This window comes from Gymnodraco acuticeps, unplaced genomic scaffold, assembly GCF_902827175.1.
Source record: "Gymnodraco acuticeps unplaced genomic scaffold, fGymAcu1.1, whole genome shotgun sequence".
NCBI lineage: Eukaryota > Metazoa > Chordata > Actinopteri > Perciformes > Bathydraconidae > Gymnodraco > Gymnodraco acuticeps.
In genome coordinates, this window is record NW_022990939.1 from 1,213,596 (window position 1) to 1,236,033 (window position 22,438).

Sequence of the window (22,438 nt, forward strand, 5' to 3'; positions counted from 1 at the left end):
CTTCAACTTCTCCTTGTTTCCCAACGCAGGCCACAGTTTCACGGCGCAGTCAAGCTCAGGTGTAGGAAATGACAGGACATGCTGTGGGAAGAATGAGCTGTCACCAAGCTTTGCAGCGATCAAATGGTCACTCTGTGAGAACCTCTGTTCCACCTGTGAGATGACTGTGTCACAAGCCTCCTTCCTCACCGGCGCTGTGCTGCTGACTCGTCGGCCTGGCTTGTCTGTTCCATCATGAGCAGTGGCGGCCAATGCATCAGTTTTCTGCCTCATTTTCTGAACATTTTCCTTGAAACGGCAGAGCGCGCTGTTGATCCCAGGTGCATCGATGCTTCGTTTTTGCAGAGTGTTGTATAGAACATCCACTTCTGGCATAAGCAACGAAAAAAACTCCAGGAGCTGCATAAATGCTCGGTCCCGCAGTTTCTTTGACAGGAGGCCGTATGCCTCACTTATGGTGACCGCATCCCATCCTGGTTGTGCGCGTATATGCTTCATACACTGAAGTAGTGCATCTCGGGTCTCCCAAACCGCGTTCACAGTTCTGCTTTTAAAGTTCCATCTCACAGCCGGTGGCCGTGGGATGCGTCTCTGTGTTGCCTCTGTAAGAGCTGCAACACGTTTTGGAGCACCGGAGAAAAAAGTGGAAAAAGCAGTTAGATCTGCAAAAAACACCTTCAGGATGCTCATCCTTGCTGAACACAGTTGCTGCAGGGTCAGGTTCAGTTGGTAGGCGTAGCAGTGAACAAACTGAGCGTTTGGGTACGTCTCCTTCATCACCGTCTGCACGTTACCGCTCATGACGGCCGCCCCGTCATAGGTCTGAGCGATTAGCTTTTCTTTCAGCTTCAGGGGTTCCAGAACAGCCTTGATGCTGTTAGAGAGACCTACACCAGTTGTGTCCTTTACTTCCACAAACTCCAAAAAACGCTCTGTAACTGTGAGGTCAGGCATAATGTATCGCAGCACAATCACCATTTGCGATTTACAGGAGACATCGGTTGTCTCGTCGGCCTGAACGGCAACAAATGATGTGTTGTCCACTTGCTTGGCTATTTCCTCCCTGTACACATCATACATGCAGTCCAAGAGTTCATTCTGTATGGTGCTTGATGTCCCTTTGAAAACAAGCTGAGCTTCGTAGTGCCGTTGAAGCCTGGAATCGCCCTCACACATTGTCTCGAAAATTGACCTGAATATCCCTGGATTCAGAGAGTCCGCCGACTCGTTGTGGCCCCGCAGTGCTGTCTCACATTTCCCACACAGTTTAATACAGGTGATGATCCGACCAAGCACGTACCTGTTTTCTTCCACCTTCCTATTATGAGAATCAATGCCGCGTCTGTAGGCGCTGTCAATCTGAGCTGCAACATTCACCCTTCCAAGTAATCCCAATTTTACGGCATTTTCCAAATGACTGTTGCTGCTCTCATGCTTCATTGTCCTCTCCGAAAGATGCTTTAAGTCCTTGTAACCTGTCCTCGACCAAGTACCTTGATCTTCACCAAAAAGCAGGCAAGGAAAGCAAAAGAGGGAATTCTTCTGGATGCTCGCCGTTAGCCATTACTTTTTAGCAAACCACTCAGCGTTAAACCCACGTTTAACTTTGCCCGCAGTCTGGACCATTTGGAAATCCGGTGGATGGTGGGCACCGAGGCGCTTTACCTCCAGTTTCTCTCCGAGACTAAGTGTCTCAAATGTGTGCTCCAGTAAATGGTCAACTTCATTCATTTTCTTTCAGTTTTTTACTTCTTTTAATCGCTGGTGATGTTAGCTATATGCTGCTCTCTCGTCTCCTCTTCAAACTACACGTGACGTTTCGCAGCACTGCACACGTGAGTACTTACAGCCAATCAATTCTGAATTATGTGAGATGACGTATGGTGGGGATGGGAGCACTATGCCCCTACGGTCATTATTTTTTTGCCACACACATTAAATAGAAAAATACTCTGAGCATGCGCAGTGTAGTTTTTACAATCACCGTTCACTTAGACTGTGAGAGGGAGGGGCAGGATCGGGTTTTGTCCCACATGGCTCTAAACAGCTCAAAACGGCACTCTAGACACTAATTAGAAGAACACAGACTAAAACAGAAATGTACAGACGAATCAGATTATTAAACATATTTTATATGTTTTTTTATTTATTTTTTAGTATTTTTTTGTAATCATTATTTGTAATACTTTCTTCTGACACTAGGTGGGGCTGTGCCCCACCTGCCCCTAATGACCCGCCGCCACTGATACAACTACAGATGAAACATGCTATGTTGACGGCGTAACACTGCAAGTAAGTGTTGATGCAAGTGCAACTGATGCACAGATAGAACAAAATGATGAGGCTTTTGCCACTGTGCACATCAATGTAGTTGAGATGAAAGTAGACACTGGTGCGAAGTGCAATGTTATGTTAAAAATGTCATTCAATGTGATAAAAGGAGATGAAAAAATACAGACGTGTTTTAAATCCACTAATCTTGTTGCATATGGTGGTAGCAAAATCAAAACTGCGGGCGTAGTCAGACTGCAGTGCCACCTAGTGGGAAAAGTCCACACACTGCCATTCTACATTGTAGAAGAGGATGTCCTGCCACTGCTTGGGCTACGAGCGTGCAGACGGATGGGACTAGTTTCATTCAGTGAAGCAGTTCATCAATTAAGCCCCACTGACGATGATTTTTCAGTTGAGATCCAAACAGAATACAGCGATCTCTTCTCTGATGAGCTTGGAAAGCTACCTGTGACGTACTCCATGACTCTCGACCCAGATGTAAAACCAGTCGTTCGTCCTGCACATCGCATACCTGTGGCTATGAAAGACAGAGTCAAAGCTGAACTCGACAAGATGCAGGAACTGGGCGTCATCATTCCTGTCTCAGAGCCCACTGATTGGGTGTCCTCTATGGTAGCCACTAGCAAAAAGGACAAACAAGAAATCAGGATATGCATTAATCCAAGAGACTTGAACACTGCTCTGAAAAGACCACACCATCCTATGCGTACTGTGGAAGAAGTCGCCACACACATGTCAAAAGCAACTATGTTTTCTGTATTAGATGCAAAGAGATCTTTTTGGCAGATTCCACTCGACCATAAGTCTTCCATGTTAACCACTTTCAGCTCCCCTTTTGGTCGTTACAGATTTCTAAGAATGCCATTTGGAATCAATTCTGCCAGCGAGGTGTTCCAGCGCTCCATGGAACAGATTTTCGCTGGATACCCCTGTGAAATCATCGTTGATGATATCATTATTGCAGGTAAAGATGTTGCAGAGCATGACGCCAACCTGAGAAAAGTGCTTAACAGGGTCAGGGAGGTTAACTTAAGGCTTAACCCCCTCAAGTGCAAGTTCAGGCTAAGCCAAGTCGGCTATGTCGGCCATGTTTTCACCAGTGAGGGACTCAAAGCAGATCCTTCCAAAACAAGTGCTATTAGTGAGATGCCAGTGCCAGCAGACGTCCCAGCCTTACAAAGATTTCTGGGGATGGTCAACTACCTTGGAAAGTTCATACCAAACTTCAGCCAGCTGTCAGCTCCACTACGGCAGCTCACACATAAAGACACAGTATGGACATGGCATGAACAGCAGCAGAAAGCTTTTGAAGATTTAAAGAAACGCATGTCTTGCCCACCGGTGTTGCCATACTATGACGTTGACAAGCCAATGACACTTACCTGTGACGCTTCACAGTACGGACTCGGTGCAGCGTGTTTGCAGGAAGGAAAACCTGTAGCGTATGCTTTGTGTACGCTAACTGAAACAGAAACCAGATATGCTCAAATCGAAAAAGAGTTGTTGGTAGTGGTCTTTGCATGTTCAAAATTCAATGACTATATCTATGGTAAACCAGTCACTATTGAGACCACCAGCCCCTCGTCACCATACTAAAAAAGCCCATACACACAGCACCTGCAAGACTACAAAGAATGATGCTACGACTACAAAAGTACGACATCACTCGTGTACAAATGCGGAAAGCAAATGTTCCTGGCTGACACTTTGTCGCGAGCTCCCCGCAGCTCCACAGTTCAGCAAGCTGAAGAAGAGGACAACTTCGACGTGATGACTGTTAACTACATATCTTCTTCTCGCTTAGAAGAGTTAGAGAGGCACACCACTGAAGACATGACACTGCAAACACTCAGCACCACTATCAGACACGGTTGGCCCGCTAAACAGCATAATCTTCCACATGCCATTAGACCGTATTTTCCTTTCAGAGACGAACTGATTGTTGAAAATGGAGTCATAATGAAGGGTCACAAAGCAGTTATTCCTCTGTCACTACAGAAAGAATATATCAGCATGGGCACAGAGGACATCCTGGTGAAGAAGCTACAAAGCGGAGAGCACGTGGCATTGTTTTCTGGCCAACTATGACAGACAACATTCACACAGAAATACAGTCATGCTCAGTGTGTAACAGCACAAAACCACACCAGCAGAAAGAACCACTCCATCTGCATCCAGTTCCAGGCCTGCCGTGGTCAACTGTAGCAACTGACATCTTTGAGTGGCACAATCAGCAATACTTAGTGCTAGTGGACTCATATTCAGGCTGGTATGAGATAGACATGCTTGGTGATATCACTGCAGCAACAGTCATTACAAAGCTGAAAAGACATTTCTCAGTTCATGGAACACCTCACACCCTCATGTCAGACAATGGGAGGCAGTTTACTAGCCAGCGCTTTAAAGACTTTGCTTCACAGTGGGACTTCACTCATATTACCAGCAGCCCTGAGCAAGTCCAACGGGCTAGCTGAACGGGCTGTGCGCAGTGCTAAGCAGCTCATGGAGAAATCTCATAGAGATGGAACTGATGTTTTTCTTAACCTATTAAACATCAGGAATGTACCACGTGACGCAAAATTAGGATCTCCTGCACAGAGACTGATGTCGATTCAAACACGTACAACACTCCCAGTCTCGGTGAAGCTGCTTGAGCCAGACATGCGCCATCCACAAGAGGTACAAGCCCAGCTTCTAAACAAGAGGCTGTATCAAAAACAGTGCTATGATAAGTCAAGCCGACCACTACAACCTTTGATGGAAGGACAGGTTGTTAGGATCCCCACAAGGTTACAACAGGACTGGAATGATTCAAGAGATTTGCAAGGAACCCCGGTCATACGTCGTCCACTCAGACGGGAAGCTGTACAGAAGGAATCGTAGGCACATTCTGCCTGTAGCTGAGCCTGTCCCGTCACATACCTCCACAAGTGACACTGATCATCAGGACACAGGACTTGAGTTCACAGATTGTAACACACAGGAATCACTGAACAGTGAACACATGAGGGCTGATGTTCCCACAGCTAAACTGCTGTCAGACACTCCCGAGAGTGTCTACAGGACACGCTCAGGCCGTACTATCAAGCCTAATCCCAAATACAGAGACTGAAGCTTTGTCATGTATGCATATGCATACCACTGAGAACAATGTCTCTAAACTGTTAGTTCACACAGTTATGCCATATTGAGGCTTAAAGTTTTGTTTCACAGTGCAAATGTATTCTATTTTAGTAATCTACTTTGTTACTGTAGTAATAATTACTGAGTTAATTGCTACACTCATTCTTTGAGATAGCCTCTGTGTTCATCAGTTACTAAATGCACACATAGTTTGATAATGTGTACATTTGCAGCATTCTGTATGTTCTGTCATATGTGCTCTCAGTATAACAGTTTTGTTCACTACTGTAGGAAGAGCTAAAGAAAGGGGATGTAGAGTATTCACATTTGGTCTCTTTTGTCCTTCTGCAGACACCGTACCGGATGTAGGGATCTACAGACGGGGTTCAAGTAATGTTGTGATAACTGTATGTAATGTTGCTCCGTCACTATTAAGGTTATTAAACCAAGTTCTATGATAAACATGACTCGCATGATATTTTCCATGCAGTGCTAATGTCTGCCTCACTGCGGAGATGTATTCAGAGCGACAGACATTTAAAGCCTTGTGGATCTCGGTCACAGAGACGCTGTCAGTGGTTCTGATGGGAGCTCAGTCTGTTGAATCCAGCTCAGTGTGATGAGTAAAGAGTCAAAGTTAATTTTGGGAGAGTTCAGCTTTCTTATCTAGTAAATATATTCTCCTGAGTTTAAGTCATGCTCTAATTGTGTGAAGTCAAGTATAAATATTCCTGTGTGAATCTTAGTTACTGACAGAGAGGCTCTCTTTTTTATTAAAGATAAAATAGATGCCATGTCAAAAGTGTATTACTTCTCAGCTCCTTAATGCAAGTGAAAATATGACGGAAGAAATTAAAGGACAGATCAGTTTTTTTGTAGCGAGTTCAGATTAAGTGCATTCTTTAAATAGCCCTTCAATTGAGATACTGCTCACATTTTAGGAGCCGGTGAGGGAACCATTTCAGTAGCAAAGTGTCAGTGTCCCAGTCATATTAAGAAACTTTTTATATTGTTTGAAAAGGGATTACAGGACAAGTTAAGACAAGTACAGGGACACTAACAGTCAAAAGAGAATATACAAAGAGACGAATGATAACGAAGCCAAGGGGGCCAATGAAACTAGTAACACTTCTTGGAGAGAGAGAGAGTGTGTGTGTGTGTGTGTGTGTGTGTGTGGTGTAACTGTGTTGCTTTCTTGGGCCAGGACTCCCTTGTAAAATAAGTTTTGATCTCAAGACTTATACTGGTAAAATAAAAATTAACTATTTTAGTAATGAGGGTAATAACAATAATACAAATAATAATAGTTTTAAATATACTTTAGTATTAAAGATAATTTAACAACATACAACAACCAAAATCCAACCAACAGTGGCAATGATGTTAATAAAACAATAACATAATAATGAAGTGAGTAAGTCGTATATATACAACGGAAATAATGTTTTATGAGAAGTTCGAGCAAAAGGATATATCCTTTTTAATTTAAAAGTATTGAATACAGTCAGAAAATGCATTTGAAGTTAATTTGAAATATAACAGGTGTGCTTGAATAAGTTTGTACAAAACACACTTATACACTACTATGAATTGAGCTGAATACCCTTTTAAGTATATTTCCAACACGCTGGTGATATAATACAATTGTACTTAAAGTGTGTTTCGAATGCACACGAATCATGATTTAACTGGTGTACTTCAGTTGACTTAAAGTTTACATAAAGTTGTGCCAATTTAGCACACAATTTACACTTCAAGTATACTCAACTAATGCTTAAGTAGCAATTAGTATACTTGAATGTGACAGAAATAGTAAATTTTTCCTAAAAGTGTACTTAGTACATTCTTAAAAAAGTATAATTTAAGTATAATATTTTGTTACCTGGGTAATTTCATTCATTTGTAAAAAAATGAATTTATTATAATATATATATACAAACAATATGGCAGATAATTGTTAATTGATTTACATGATTTGTAGATTTTTCCATGGTGTGATATTGATTTTTGCGTAAATGATTTATAGTTTTAGCATTATACCAACAAAAACATGTCTTAATCCAACAAGTAATTAAGTAAATCTATTTACCATCTAACTGCTCCTAGTACTAGACTCCTGGTACTAGGATGGGTTAAAAACAGAGAACAAATGTCACTGTGTGTGCTGTGTGCTCTGCATGTGTGACCATTAAAGAGGGTTTCATCCCTCCCACTCTATTCTATAATGTTCCAGCCATCTATGACCTGTGGCGTTGAACCCCAGTGAGAGCAGTGAACTCCAACTCACCCCTTTCACACTGTTCTGTAAACGTGTTGTTTTCCTGGCATGATTTCCAGATGGTGGCTTTACATGTGAGACTGACTTGTAAATCAGACGTCAGCGGCAGCATTTAGCGGCTTGTTAGCTACACCTAAACACCTGCATGCTGACCATGGTGATCTTTGAGCTGAGATTAGCTGTGCCTGCTGCGCTTCTTTAGTTAAACATTATCACGGTCAGTGTGCTCTTATTCATCCCCTCAGCTACATGACAGGATCAAACAATAACAGAATGAAAAGAAACATGCTATTATTCAACAGTTACAGACAACAATCCAGTCATATTAAAATCAGCAGATTAAACAGAGTGGTAAATATGAGTCCCATAGTGAATCATCAGATTAAGACATTATGACATCACTATGTAACACTAAGGCTTCTATTGGCTATCGCTCCAACACATTGTACTTGATAGGCTAAGGCTGTCTGAATCCCTCCAAAAGCCTGTAAAAAAGAAAACAAGGATTATTTTTTATCTTTTCACGAGCTCATTCACTCTATTTAAGCATCTTTTGGAAACTCCTAACATTTTAGCTTATTCATTCATCAAACTAGAAAGATGCTTAAATTACTTGTTAAAGTACACACACAAAAACATCTGAATGATAGGGCGTAAATGCCCCGAGCATTGGCTTGCAGGTTCGATTCTCAGCTGGCAGTTTGCTTCAATGTCATTGTGATACATATATTTACTGTCTTTCTCTACATTTTAAATAAAAGGCAGATTTATCCTTGAATAAACTATAAACATATGCGTTTTGACCTGCTGTGAGACTAAAAGCAGCAAGGCACTCTAGTTCTAAATTTACTTCTGTGGATACTACGTTGACAGCACACATATTCAGCTCCTGTACGCTATATATTTCCTACCAACTCAAGCCAGAAATATGTTTTCATTCTCCTCCCAACATCCCCTCCGTTGCCTGGGTAAAAACTCGAAATTGAAACTGATTTACATCACAGCTGCCAGCGCCCCCACAGCGCAGCTCAAATCCTCTCCGGAGACATCCTCAATCTGCGCGTTATCCTTCATTGTGACAATAACTCCGTCGTGCAGCTCCTTTTTCTCCAAAAATTGAATCAGGAAATTGATGTCAGACAGGGTCTTAAAATTCCATGAAAACGCATGTGAAGCCTGCCTCCACATTTCTGCCTCCGTGATCCCAGGGAGTTTGCCAGCGTGAGTCCTTTTCATCAAGGGCTCACGCTGGCAAGTGGTGCTTTATAAAGGCCTGTACATTGAGGTGTTAGAAGGGCATTGGTAGGAGACCAGCTCCTGCTATAACATGACATACCGTACAAATAAAAAGCTTCAACTAGAGAGGAAAATGGCCGTGAGGAAAAGTAGATGTTGCTAATATTTGCACTATATCATTTTTACTTCGTAGTGTGCTCCAGCTGGTTCTTTGTTGGCACCTCTTCTCCACACACACACACACACACACACACACACACACACACACACACACACACACACACACACACACACACACACACACACACACACACACACACACACACACACACACACACACACACACACACACACACACACACACACACACACACACACACACACACACACACACACACACACACACACACACACACACACACACACACACACACACACACACATTGTTGGTTTTAATGTATTTTTAATTTCCCATGAAGTGACTGGAGTCCTCGGTGACCGGCCCTCCGTAATTGGCTGCCTGTGTGAACATCAGTCAGCCTAACGAGAGTGAGGGAGCTACTGCTGCCTGCACATACACAAAGGTACCCTCATTTGAAAGTGAATGCAGCCTGTCTTCTCTCCTTCCTGTCCTCTGAAACACACACACACACAGAGAAAAAGAAAGTCTCATTAACCAAGCTTCTGCTGCCATTTCCTCCACAGGGAGCAGACAGGAAGTGTTTACTTGTTACACCATTGTATGTGTGAATGCACAGGATAGAATTAGCTGGATGTGCATCAGCTGAGGCCTGCTTGAAATGTTGGGGAATGCATGCGCAGACACATTTCTCTTCCATTTGACTCATATTGAAGAAATTCATTCTTAAGCCTTACTGCTAACCCTTTTCGAATTGCGAACCAGTTCTTTGTGTTTCAACTGCAGCGGTGCCGGTTCTCGGACCAGAAAACTCCCAAAAGTATTGAACCCAAAAACTGCTGGGCTAGAACCGAAAACCACATACGTGAGAGGGTTACTTCGGATGCTGGGGCGAGATTAAACTGAGAATAACAGTTTATGGCATACATAGACTTTTAATGACCAGACATATGCCAGCACAAGCCGCCTTTCTGTAGTTTTTATACTGGCTATCACGTGTCATCAACACACAGGCTTAAACAGGTTGTCACATCAGGTAAGATCAATGTGAAAAAGATGCTGGTGAAATACACCGGTAGCAGCTAATGCAGTCAGTTCTCATTCAGCCATACATAGACCCGGTTAATGTTCGGCAACCTGCGGTTTTATATAACATGTAATGCATTTACATAATATACACAGTTATTAGTTTGTTTGCTTTTAATTTTGTCATTGATTAGTCAGACTGGCTTCAGTGGCTGTGCTAACATCATCCCTGTAATAAGATTACTTTTTTGGCGCTATGTTGCCAAATATTGCATACTAAAACGGAACAAACTAAATCATTTATGTGGAAATATGCATCAAGGGACGTTGCTTTCGTGACATTTAGACAGTGGCTTACTACTTTCTAGCGGCAGGTGCTTTTAGCGAACAGTAGGCTAACCGGCGATGAAGCACAAGCGGCGTACCATTCCAGCACTCGGCAAATGGTACCCATTTATGGCAAACTATATTCCAAGTCAGTCTGGAGAACAGTATGGAGCTGTGGAAGTCGTAATTCAATTCAATCTTCGTAAGAGCAACAGGAGCAAAGCTCTGACGCAGGCCGCTGCCTTGATTAAAAAAAAAGCACGATTTAAGCGGTGGTGTCATGGCTTCCTGCGAACCAATTGCAACCCAAACTAGCACCGAAATAGAACTAGAGTGGAAAGGGGATTTGGGGAACCAATCACCGAGTAGTCATATATTTCAGTCTAAAATAGATCATACACAACAGTACATTAATTGCGCACACACTCGGACGAAACACACAACACAAGGCCTTGTCCAAAGCAGTTTTGTCATATATAGGATTTATTTACACTTTCTATTTACAGATTCAAAATCATCTCTGTACACATTTTTAAATTCCAGAACCAGGACTCCTGTCACCCACACGCTCTAGTATTATTAGATTCTTCCGAGTACTCAAGAGGCAAAAGACATGGATGGAGGACATTTTTTTTCTTTCAGTTTCATAAACATAGTATTTTCATGTGAGCGCGAAAAGAGGAACAAAAGCTGTTACTTCAGGACACCCTCATGAAGACGCTCCAAAGTGTGTTGGATAACAGATAACGGGCTCCAGCCAGAACCAATAGGCCTTCATCACCATTGAGATGTTTGATTTGAAGCTTGTGAATGTGTTTGTTAAAGCATCTCAAGTAGTCAACTGCTTCTGTTTAAAGGGGAATTACTGCATATGTATTACAGCAAAAATAGCAAAACTATGATTTGAAGGGGAAGGGGTGTTCTCTTTTCTCCATGACGCACACACACGTCAACCTCATACATTATTTGCTGCCTCAGGCATAAATATACATAACCTGTAATCGCACAAACTAATGTAGTTAGCTAGTGAAAGTAACTCTAGGTTACTACTGTACTGTAGTTTTTTTTAGACATGACTTCTTGTGTTTTTGGTATCGGAAAGGCTAAAAAAAAATTAACTTACTACAGCAGGAGGTGAAATCCAAAGCTTGACAGGTACTTTAGTAACAATCGCTGTCCAGGGGAAGGAGATGGTGACCTATTCAAATGCCCAACGTTTTATTAAACAGTTCATGTTGAAAAAAGACATGTTCCGTCCTTTCACAGCAAGTGTCATACTATTGCTTCCAGAAATCTAAAATGTGTCATGTAAGGTCAGAAACTCTCCGGAGTCAGGCACAACTTAATAGGCTCGTCATGTAAACAGCATAAAAAAATAAAAAATGGAAAATCTTTAAAACGCTGGTTGAAAGAATAAATCTCATAAACAGAGAGAGAGGCAGAGAAGAGTTTTCCTTTGTCAGAGAGCATGGGAGATGAGGTGTGTAAAAAAAAAAGTGTGATCAAAGACTGACAGCTCTCACGGTAAAAAAAAAGGAAAAAGCGCTGAAACTTCCAAAAGAAACACCACCCCGTCCCGCTCTCCTTCCATCTCCGCTTCACACACCCACGCGCACAGTCAGGCAGGTTGTGTGTGTGTGTGTGTGTGTGTGTGTGTGTGTGTGTGTGTGTGTGTGTGTGTGTGTGACACAATAATGGGTCCTGGCGGTGTCATGACGGGAGGCTTCAGACGTTAACAGCTCAGCGTTATGTCATGAATGTCTGATTTCCCCCCCCACCCCCTACATTAACACCAATATGGTGCTGCTGGCTTTGGGTAAGACATCCCATGATGCTCAGGGGAAAGCAGAGGGTGTTGTTGTGATAAGACACAATAATTAATAAGGTATAATTTTAACGCCTCTGCTGCTTTTATGTGCAGCTCGCTTTATTTTGAGCAATTTGCTTTCATTATTTCACATTAAGGTGAGTTTATTCATTCTTATCTGTTAAGCCTGTCCCGTTTGTCTGGTTGACATTTTAAAGCCATTATTTTTGCTCAATTCTATTTGTGTTTAAATCACTATTATTAAGACCAGTTGGGGAAAAAGAGGTGCCGTTATTGTTTTTGAAAAACCATCATAGGGGCCTCTTCAATTAGGAGAACCAATATAGATCAAACATGTGTAATCGCTTTCTCAAATATGCAAGACTTCCTTAAAAACAGTCCGTGCACCTGCCGCTCGCATATCTTTATCGGAAATAAAATAAAGTGACAAGTGTGGATGACATATGTATAGGAATAACTCGATACTGGTGCTCAATAACTTGAATTAAAGTTGTACTTTTTGGAGTGTTTGTAATCAAAGTGTCTGCTTTATTTTGAGTTTTTCAGTAACTGGTGCACATTAAGTTTCTTTGCAAAGGCAGAAGGAGAGGACTGAGGTGTAAACAAAGAAATATGTCTCCTAATTAAGGCTTTACTTCAAGACCAACGCTGCGAAAAGGCCTTTTTTTGAGGATGATTTCCTTTCAAATTGAACTGCAAATCGTTATTTTTAACCCCATAATGATGTGTGTTCTCAATTTAGCAGGCACATAGGTGGAATATGTGTGAGGTAGAGCTGGGTTCAGAGAGGGGGGGGGGGGGGGGGTAGATAATAGATAAGGAATAAGTAGCTTTCTCTCTCTAAATGGCTTCTGTTATGTCGACAGTGTGATGCTGCAGAGGGGTGGGAGGACGAGATAAAGTGGGAATGAGTTGTGTTTGTTATTTTAGAAGGAAGGAGGCATGTTTCCCCTCACAGATCTCTGTCCTAGTGTTTGTTTTGTCATGAAGGTGAACATCCCGTCACGCCGGCGGGAGAAGAAAATAAGAAAAACAGGAGAGGTCGTGTTCCTTCAGGTTGACCAGGACAGCAGGCTCAGATAAATAAACCATGTAGCACGGCGTCCTTTTGCCATCTTTCTCTGTCCCTGCAAACTGAAAAAAAAAGAGTCACATTTTGGCCTCGGGTAGCAAAACTATGTATTGCCTTGGTATGGGATTTGTTTTTTTTGCAGAAAATATTTGTTTTCTGAGCGAGACTGGACCCCCGGCTGCTGAGCATCACCTCAGCGTCCTGCATCGCCAAACTCCGACAAAAAGTCCTCAGTTTGTTCAGAGCTGATCAGAGAAAAATCATTTAAAAAAAGGGCTCCACATCAACGCGTTAAAATGCTACGCCACACGTCGTGCCAGTCATTGGTTGATTCAAATCTCTTAGTAGCTGAAAGGCTGAATAAGGGAAAAGAGGTTAAGAAAGAGGGAGGTCTGTCCCCGCAGGAACAGAGGCCTCGAAGTTCAGAATGAGGAGGAGGAAGAGGAGGAGCTGCAGAGAGTCACGCCTATCATCTCTTGTAGTGGTTGGGCGCGTCGGCAAAGGCGAACTTCAACCTGTAGGCTTCGGCCAGCAGCACGCTCACTTCCTCGTTGCCCCAGTGCATTGTGGGAAGGTTCTGCAGGAGGATCATCTGACCCTGTTGGGAGAACAAGCAAAAGAAGAACAATTAGAGCGGGAGAAAATCACAACTTTCTGGATAATTGATACATTTTCTAATGTTGGATGATGATTGCAATCCTAATTTGGACCCCGTTGACACCTTCACATGCAATCTGTGACTGGACATCGTATCTGGATGAGTAAAGATCCATGTCAATACAATTGTAATGGAAAAGCGATCGACCATGGGATATTTGATGGCGATCTGGCTGCCATGGTGAGCATATCACAGCTAGGTGTGATTGCAATCAAGAAAAAAACCCGCCAATTTACTCTTCATCTTCTTTGTATCCTAATCAAGCCCAGCAAAAAGCTACAGACAACTCTTTTCACAGCAAAGGGATGTCAATATTACCAGAACAATTTAAATACATTTTAAACTGCAGGGCCCATGTAAAGCAATCTCAATGCAACTAAAGACTGAAGTTGGATTCTGGATGCGACAAAGTACACCCTTTGGGGTAATGCTAGTGTAGCAGATAGCGTTACACATGGGCTCTGCCTCTCTGAGTGTGACACAGATGTTATTAACTCAGTGGTTTAATAATAGCAGTGAGAGAGACAGAAGATAAAGAGGCAGGTACAGTGGGGCAAAAACGTATTTAGTCAGCCACCAATTGTGCAAGTTCTCGCACTTAAAAAGACAAACATGTTGTGTCTGTGGAGGAGGCATCCTATATAGAGCGACAGTAAATGTGTGATTGAGCTCTGCCCATTATCTGCCAGATGCATTTAGTGTTAAACCACTCGAGTATGATGCATATATTACAAAGGTGTTACATGACATGAACACCTGGGCTGCCATATAGCTCATATATACAGTGGGGCAAAAAAGTATTTAGTCAGCCACCAATTGTGCAAGATCTCTCACTTAAAAAGATGAGAGAGGCCTGTAATTTTCATCCTAGGTACACTTCAACTATGAGAGACAACATGAGGAAGAAAAAAAAAAATCCAGAAAATCACATTGTCTGATTTTTAAAGAATTTATTTGCAAATTATGGTGGAAAATAAGTATTTGGTCAATAACAAAAGTTCATCTCAATACTTTGTTATATACCCTTTGTTGGCAATGACAGAGGTCAAACGTTTTCTGTAAGTCTTCACAAGGTTTTCACACACTGTTGCTGGTATTTTGGCCCATTCTTCCATGCAGATCTCCTCTAGAGCAGTGATGTGTTGGGGCTGTCGCTGGGCAACACGGACTTTCAACTCCCTCCAAAGATTTTCTATGGGGTTGAGATCTGGAGACTGGCTAGGCCACTCCAGGACCTTGAAATGCTTCTTACGAAGCCACTCCTTCGTTGCCCGGGCGGTGTGTTTGGGATCATTGTCATGCTGAAAGACCCAGCCACGTTTCATCTTCAATGCCCTTGCTGATGGAAGGAGGTTGTCACTCAAAATCTCACGATACATGGCCCCATTCATTCTTTCCTTTACACGGATCAGACGTCCTGGTCCCTTTGCAGAAAAACAGCCCCAAAGCATGATGTTTCCACCCCCATGTTTCACAGTAGTTATGGTGTTCTTTGGATGCAACTCAGCATTCTTTCTCCTCCAAACACGTCTAGTTGAGTTTTTACCAAGAAGTTCTATTTTGGTTTCATCTGACCATATGACATTCTCCCAATCCTCTTCTGGATCATCTAAATGCTCTCTAGCAAGCTTCAGACGGGCCTGGACATGTACTGGCTTAAGCAGGGGGACACGTCTGGCACTGCAGGATTTGAGTCCCTGGCGGCGTAGTGTGTTACTGATGGTAGCCTTTGTTACTTTGGTCCCAGCTCTCTGCAGGTCATTGACTAGGTCCTCCCGTGTGGTTCTGGGATTTTTGCTCACCGTTCTTGTGATCATTTTGACCCCACGGGGTGAGATCTTGCGTGGAGCCCCAGATCGAGGGAGATTATCAGTGGTCTTGTATGTCTTCCATTTTCTAATAATTGCTCCCACAGTTGATTTCCTCACACCAAGCTGCTTACCTATTGCAGATTCAGTCTTCCCAGCCTGGTGCAGGTCTACAATTTTGTTTCTGGTGTCCTTTGACAGCTCTTTGGTCTCGGCCATAGTGGAGTTTGGAGTGTGACTGTTTGAGGTTGTGGACAGGTGTCTTTTATACTGATAACGAGTTCAAACAGGTGCCATTAATACAGTTAACGAGTGGAGGACAGAGGAGGCTCTTAAAGAAGAAGTTACAGGTCTGTGAGAGCCAGAAATCTTGTTTGTTTATAGGTGACCAAATACTTATTTTACCGAGGAATTTACCAATGAATTCATTAAAACTCCTACAATGTGATTTCCTGGATTCTTTCCCCCCATTTTGTCTCTCATAGTTGAAGTGTACCTAGGATGAAAATTACAGGCCTCTCTCATCTTTTTAAGTGGGAGAACTTGCACAATTGGTGGCTGACTAAATACTTGTTTGCCCCACTGTACAAGGTACGGGGAGGGGAAAGAAAGAATAAAGTGTCAAGTACAATCCAGCGGGGCTCAAGTCTTTGCCCATATTCCCGTTCCATACAGTACCGTGTAAGTAAAAAGAAAGAAAACAGGAACACACACACTCGGGTTCAATCTGGCCAACTAATGTCTCTCTCAGAGAGGAATGAGGCTGCTTAGCAGTGGGACACCCTGGTTCTGTGTGTGTGTGTCATGGTGTTGCCGTGACAACAGGGTTTACAACCAATCACGGTGTTGATAATCACATTGAGGGATAAATCATGTAGGTCTGGTGCTGTCGACACTGATCTGACTCCTGAGCTGCTATCGGAAAGGACACAGCTACAGTACGAATAGCATTTTAACACTGCATAACGTATTTGAATGAAATAAAAGGACATTCTTTTTTTTCTAAAAAGACTAAAGATGTAGGGAATATTGTAATAAACAATGTCCTTGTCTGATTTATCTGTTTGTATGCCTGGCAAGGACACTTAAAGTTCAACCTTATTCTCAACATTGAAAAAAAAATCCATACTTTAATTTTCGTCCTCTTATGCAAGGAGCTTAACCTCGTCATATAATTGTAATACATGCGTTTTATAACAGCAGGGTATATGCAGGAATCCTGAAGGCATATTCCACCCTCATCTTCATCAAACTACACAAAACTTTAGCAAGGTATTTTCACTACAGCGGGACTCTTTGTATTATTTAACCCTCCTAGGTATTAACGTGATGGTGTTTGGCTCCATTAATTATTTCCTTCCTCGCATGTTTTTAATGAGCCGATGAGACGACCCTGATGACTTTTCAACAAAAAGCATTTGTATTCCACAGGAGGAGGGAAAAGTACAAGTTTCCTACAACTAATTAAACTCAGAGCTGCCATCCAAGCCAGATTTTACAGATTAGGCGGCAGCTGTGTTTCATCTTCTGAATATCTTAAAAAGGTGAAACTCAGTTTTGAACTTGCGTGTTCAAAATGTTTGTTGTTAACTGAAAGAGTAGCTGGTGATTATTTTCACTTCCAAGAGCCTTGGGCCCTTGAAATGTGTTTAAACCCTTTGAGTATTTAAAAAAGTTCTTAGAGCAAAAAAGCTAATTTGCCCGGCAGTGTTGTCAAACATAAAACTCACGATTAGATTCCCTCTAAAATAATACTTGTATCCCTATCATCGGAATCCAGCTGCCCGTTTCCACGGTTTAAAAAGCGCTATAATAGATGCGCCTTTAAGGAAGAAACCTGAACCCTGACTTTAAAAGGCTGACCTAATAACATTCCCCCTGGTTCTGAAAGACGCACTCCTCTGAGGTATTTTCGCTCAGAGGGAAAGAGAAGCAGTCTGATCCGGATTCAGCACGTCTTTTCTCTCATCTGTATTCAATAGAGCATCGCTGTAGCTCTCCCCCTTTCACCACTCACCCCTCTCCCTTTCACACACACAAATCCAACAATGTAGCTCACGGCTAAAGGCAGTGTGCATTAACACGAGTGGGTTCATGTGTTGCATATTTATGATTATGTTATGTTTGCTCACGGGGAAATTATTAAATGCTGGAGAAAAAGGTTTTGTCCTGGTAAAAACATCAGGCAACTGAACTTCTCCCCATGTGCCAGTCAGAATTAAAGAGCGCAGTTCATGTGTATGGATGCTTTGTGTTTATGTAATAGTTTGTGTGTAGTAAGTATTCTGTGTGTGGCCCCGGAGGTCCTGGGCGCCTGGGGCTAGACACCATGTACCTCCCCGACTGCACCGCCCCAGGCTCTTTAGAAAAACGTAAGCCTCCCTATGGAATAACAACACTGTATCCAAGCTATGACTTGTAGTGAAACAACTTGTGCCGAGGAGCTAACAGGTCCATTAACAGTGTTTTATATTCTTTCCTTAATCATTAGAAATGCTTGAATTCAGTGGAGGGATTTAAAAACCAAACCAGATCAATAGGATGCTGTTGTTTTAAAGCAACACTTTGTAACACGGGATGGAGAATGTTACCTTATAATATTATCAGTAATGTCTTTTTTTATATTTTCTTGTTGTGTAACTATGTTGCAACATGTGTACCTAGAGACAGCTAGTGCTAGCTAGCTCCATATCTGATATGAATACAGACAGACTAATAATAATAATAATAATAATAATAATAAATGATATTTATATAGCGCCTTTCAAGGGACCCAAGGTCCATGGTGGACAAACAAAACAAACAGACAATCAACGGGCAAACCAAAGAAATAAATAAAGGAAGCCAGGGGACCAGAAAAGGGCTAGGGCCCAAAGGCCAGGGTGAACAGGTGTGTTTTTAGTGATAATTTGAAGATGTCCAGGGAGGCAGCATTACGGATCTCGGCAGGAAGTGCATTCCAGAGGGTGGGGGCCGCAACACTGAATGCCCTGTCACCAACAGTTCGGAGGCAAAAGCGGGGGATGGAGAGCAGGCCCGTGTCTGAGGACCGCAGACTCCGAGAAGGGGTGTAGGGATGGAGGAGGTCCGATAAGTACTGGGGGGCGAGGGTATGGAGGGACTTGTACGTGAGGATGAGTGTTTTGTATTGAATCCGGGACTTGACCGGCAGCCAATGTAGGTGGATGAGGGTGGGGGTGATATGGTGCCATGGCTTGGTGTGGGTGAGAAGCCTGGCGGCAGAGTTCTGGACGTATTGGAGCCTATCCAGGGTTTTGCTGGGAACCCCGGACAGGACTCCATTGCAATAGTCCAGACGGGATGTAATGAAGGCGTGAGACTAGAGTCAAACCTCACATATAAAATGTCCTATTTTAACGGCAACAGCATAGTGATGGATGAATAAGAGTAGACATATGAATCTTTATGTATATAGAATGCTGTAGGAATGAGTCCCAAAACCCGGAAATGAGTCAGCATTTTTGCAATTGTCGTTCTGTCAATGGGCTTTGGTAAAAGGCCTGAAATTAGATTTAAAGTTTTGATTTATAACGTAAAATATAGGGATGCTCCGATCGCCAATTTTGGGGCTAATCGCCGGAATCAGTATCGGCCGATACCGATCGCCGATCCGATCGAGTGGGCGGGGCCTATGGGGATCTTCCATTTAAAGTGATGTTTAAAACTCAGTTAATGGGGCTCAGTTAATGGGCCCATTCACTGGCGCTTCCACAAACAACAACCAACATAATTATTACATTCAAATGAAGTACATTATTCAAGTTTACATTAACTTTGGAGAATAACACGGGAGAAAAAAGCGAAAGCGCTCTCTTTTCCTCTCTCCTGACAGCCTGTCAGTATACGTCTCATGCAGCTCACTGATCCCGTAATGACTGACCCGACCGTGAAGAATAAATATATTTATAACTAGTTTAGCTTGTTCCAGAGGTAGATAAAATAGCTAAGTGTGTTAGGTCTAACTCTTACGGCCCGTCCACACAGCGGCGTGCGTTGACGCTTGGAGGTGGGCGTATCTGAAGCTTGGGGATTTTTTGCGAGCAACAACCAATCACATGAATCTCCCGCCACCGACATACAAAGCAATAGCAATGTTAAAACGAAGTAAACTGGATATAAAATCCCCAAACAGGCGAAAACCTACCAGTTTCATCCACTGTCTCTGCCACCTCCCTCCATGTCTCGCTCCTCCGGTTTGTATCCCGCTAGATGAACAGAGACTGATCATACAGCACCGGGTGATTCACTACCACTATAATGAAATTTCCCTCCATTTTTTTGAATATGAGGAAATGACCTGCGTAGTCTCTCCCAGCATACACGCGGTTTGATTGGCTAGCGCTTGTACTGGCAGATTTGCATAAACGGGATTTCATTGCCTGACTCCTCCGTCGAGGCGTCAAAAGTTGAACATTGCTCAACTTTTGAAGCCAGCAACGCCAGCAACGCTCCACGTCGCTTCCCAAAATGCAGTTCGGCTAAAAGTGACGTCACCCCATTCAAAGTGAATGGGCAGAAGCGTTGGAAGCTTCAACGCACGCCGCTGTGTGGACGGGCCGTTAGTGTGTGTTTCGCTCCGCTCACCGGTCCGTAACAGCGGGTGGAGCTGCAGGATTTCTGCTTCACACACGTTGCATACCGCTATTTTATTGTCATTTTCGGACACCTTCAAATACTGCCAGACTGGTGATGCCATTTTGGCGAGCTTGTTTTGCCGCACACAGAGAAAAGTGTCATGTATTTTACGTCATGTCATCGGCTCTCCCGATCAGCATTTATAGAGAGCACCGATCGATCGGCAGAGAGTGAATATCGGCCGATATGGATCGGCGGCCGATCGATCGGAGCATCCCTAATAAAATACATCAGTAAATTGTGATGACTAACAACAAACAAATCGTTGAAAATCAAAGGTTGTAATCAAAAATCAAATCCAATGGTGGTCTTAAAATCAGAAGTTAAATTAAATCATTGAATTGTAAAATGGTGGAACCCATAATAAAAAAAGGTAATGCCTGACATGTTATGTGTATATAATGAAGTGTTTGGGTGCAACAGCAGCTGTTGGGGTTAGCGGATGATGGGTAATAGTAGGAGGGAAATTAACCATGTGCTACCATGTATTTATAAATAAAATAAAATGCACTAATTGTTATGCTACAGGAGAAGGCCCAAATACTTCCTAATAAAATCCAGCTTGGAGTGTTATAGTTGTTAAGGACACACACACACACACACCACACACACACACACACACACACACACACACACACACACACACACACACACATCACACACACACACACACACCACACACACACACACACACACACACACACACACACACCACACACACACACACACACACACACACACACACACAACACACACACACACACACACACACAACCACACACACACACACACACACACACACACACACACACACACACACACACACACACACACACACACACACACACACACACACACACACACACCACACACACACACACACACACACACACACACACACACACAGTGACTAAGGAACTTCATTAGGAGCATATTTCTGCACGGTAACCATCTGCCGGCGATCACTTCTGTTGGGCTAATGACTTTAATACAGTTTAATTGCATACATCTCGCTGTCAGGGGGGGAACGCTGTATCCACTCCACTCCACACAGGTGGCAACACTCCACGCTGAGAGGCCACAAGTCTGTGTGGAGGAGTGTGTGCGTTTGTGTGAGAGAAGGAAACAAAAATGATACAGTATATTTAAGGTAAAGGCAGACAGAAAATAGCAATGTGTGTGTTATTGTGTGTTATTGTGGTTATTGAAGCTTGAATATCCATTTATCCCACAATACTAACAAACACATTGATCCACCGTTATTGTATACAGTACGCTACAAAAGGAACACAATTAGCTCTCCATCTCCTACGCTTGGCGGGGCTTAAAGCGGTTAATGGCTATTGATAGTGAGGTGAAAGCAGATTGTCAATAGAGTCAGTGCTCAGGCTCTTTCTTCGCAAAGTGAATGGGATAACATAATGGTTACGCAGAGATTCAATGCAACCGTGTGTATAGTTGCGGTAATAACCTGCGTGTGACATAAAAAGTGGCACAAGCTCAGCGGAAAATGGGAAGAGCCGCTGACCCACCCCGCGGGGAAATTTAGTGAAAAACAAAAGCCACACAATTAAAGCACATTCTTCCTGTGAGCCTGATGGTTTATTTGCTGGCAGAATGAGACAGTGCTAAGTGAAGTGAGTACAATGGGTTGCCAAAAGTCCTGCGAGGTGCCTTGTGGTCTTTCCCGCAGTTTCAACTACAGCTCCCGACAGCGTGCCGCGAAAAAACCCTGGAGAAACTAACAGGGGAGAGATAGCAGGCTCACAATCACACACACTTATGTGGCTAAAATGGCATGTACAGTAGTCCCTGCTGTATTCCTTCGACACGTGTCACTCTACCTCTTCAAAGAACGTATCTACATGAACACACCGATGAGGTTGCTCCAGCAGAGACTGTCTACCGCGTGTTCCAACGCTCCAGGCTGCTGCGGGTGGTGGTAATGGTGTTTTGCAGCACCCCGAGGTGTAATGGGCCTGGGCACGGCTC

General features: G+C 43.1%; 1 protein-coding gene across 4 annotated transcripts in view; it reads right to left on the reverse strand.

Annotated features, from left to right (window-relative positions):
- Positions 1-9,382: 9,382 nt before the first annotated feature.
- Positions 9,383-22,438, reverse strand: part of tbc1d22a (TBC1 domain family, member 22a) — a 127,984-nt gene continuing 114,928 nt past the window's right edge. For 3 of the 4 annotated variants that reach the window (XM_034234345.1, XM_034234346.1, XM_034234344.1), the window contains one exon: positions 10,887-13,922. In XM_034234345.1, the coding sequence (XP_034090236.1) occupies positions 13,794-13,922 (129 nt within the window). In that variant the 3' untranslated portion in view covers positions 10,887-13,793. Of the gene's footprint in view, positions 9,567-10,886; positions 13,923-22,438 lie in introns of those variants that run through there. The other variant, XR_004570816.1, reaches the window with a different exon arrangement.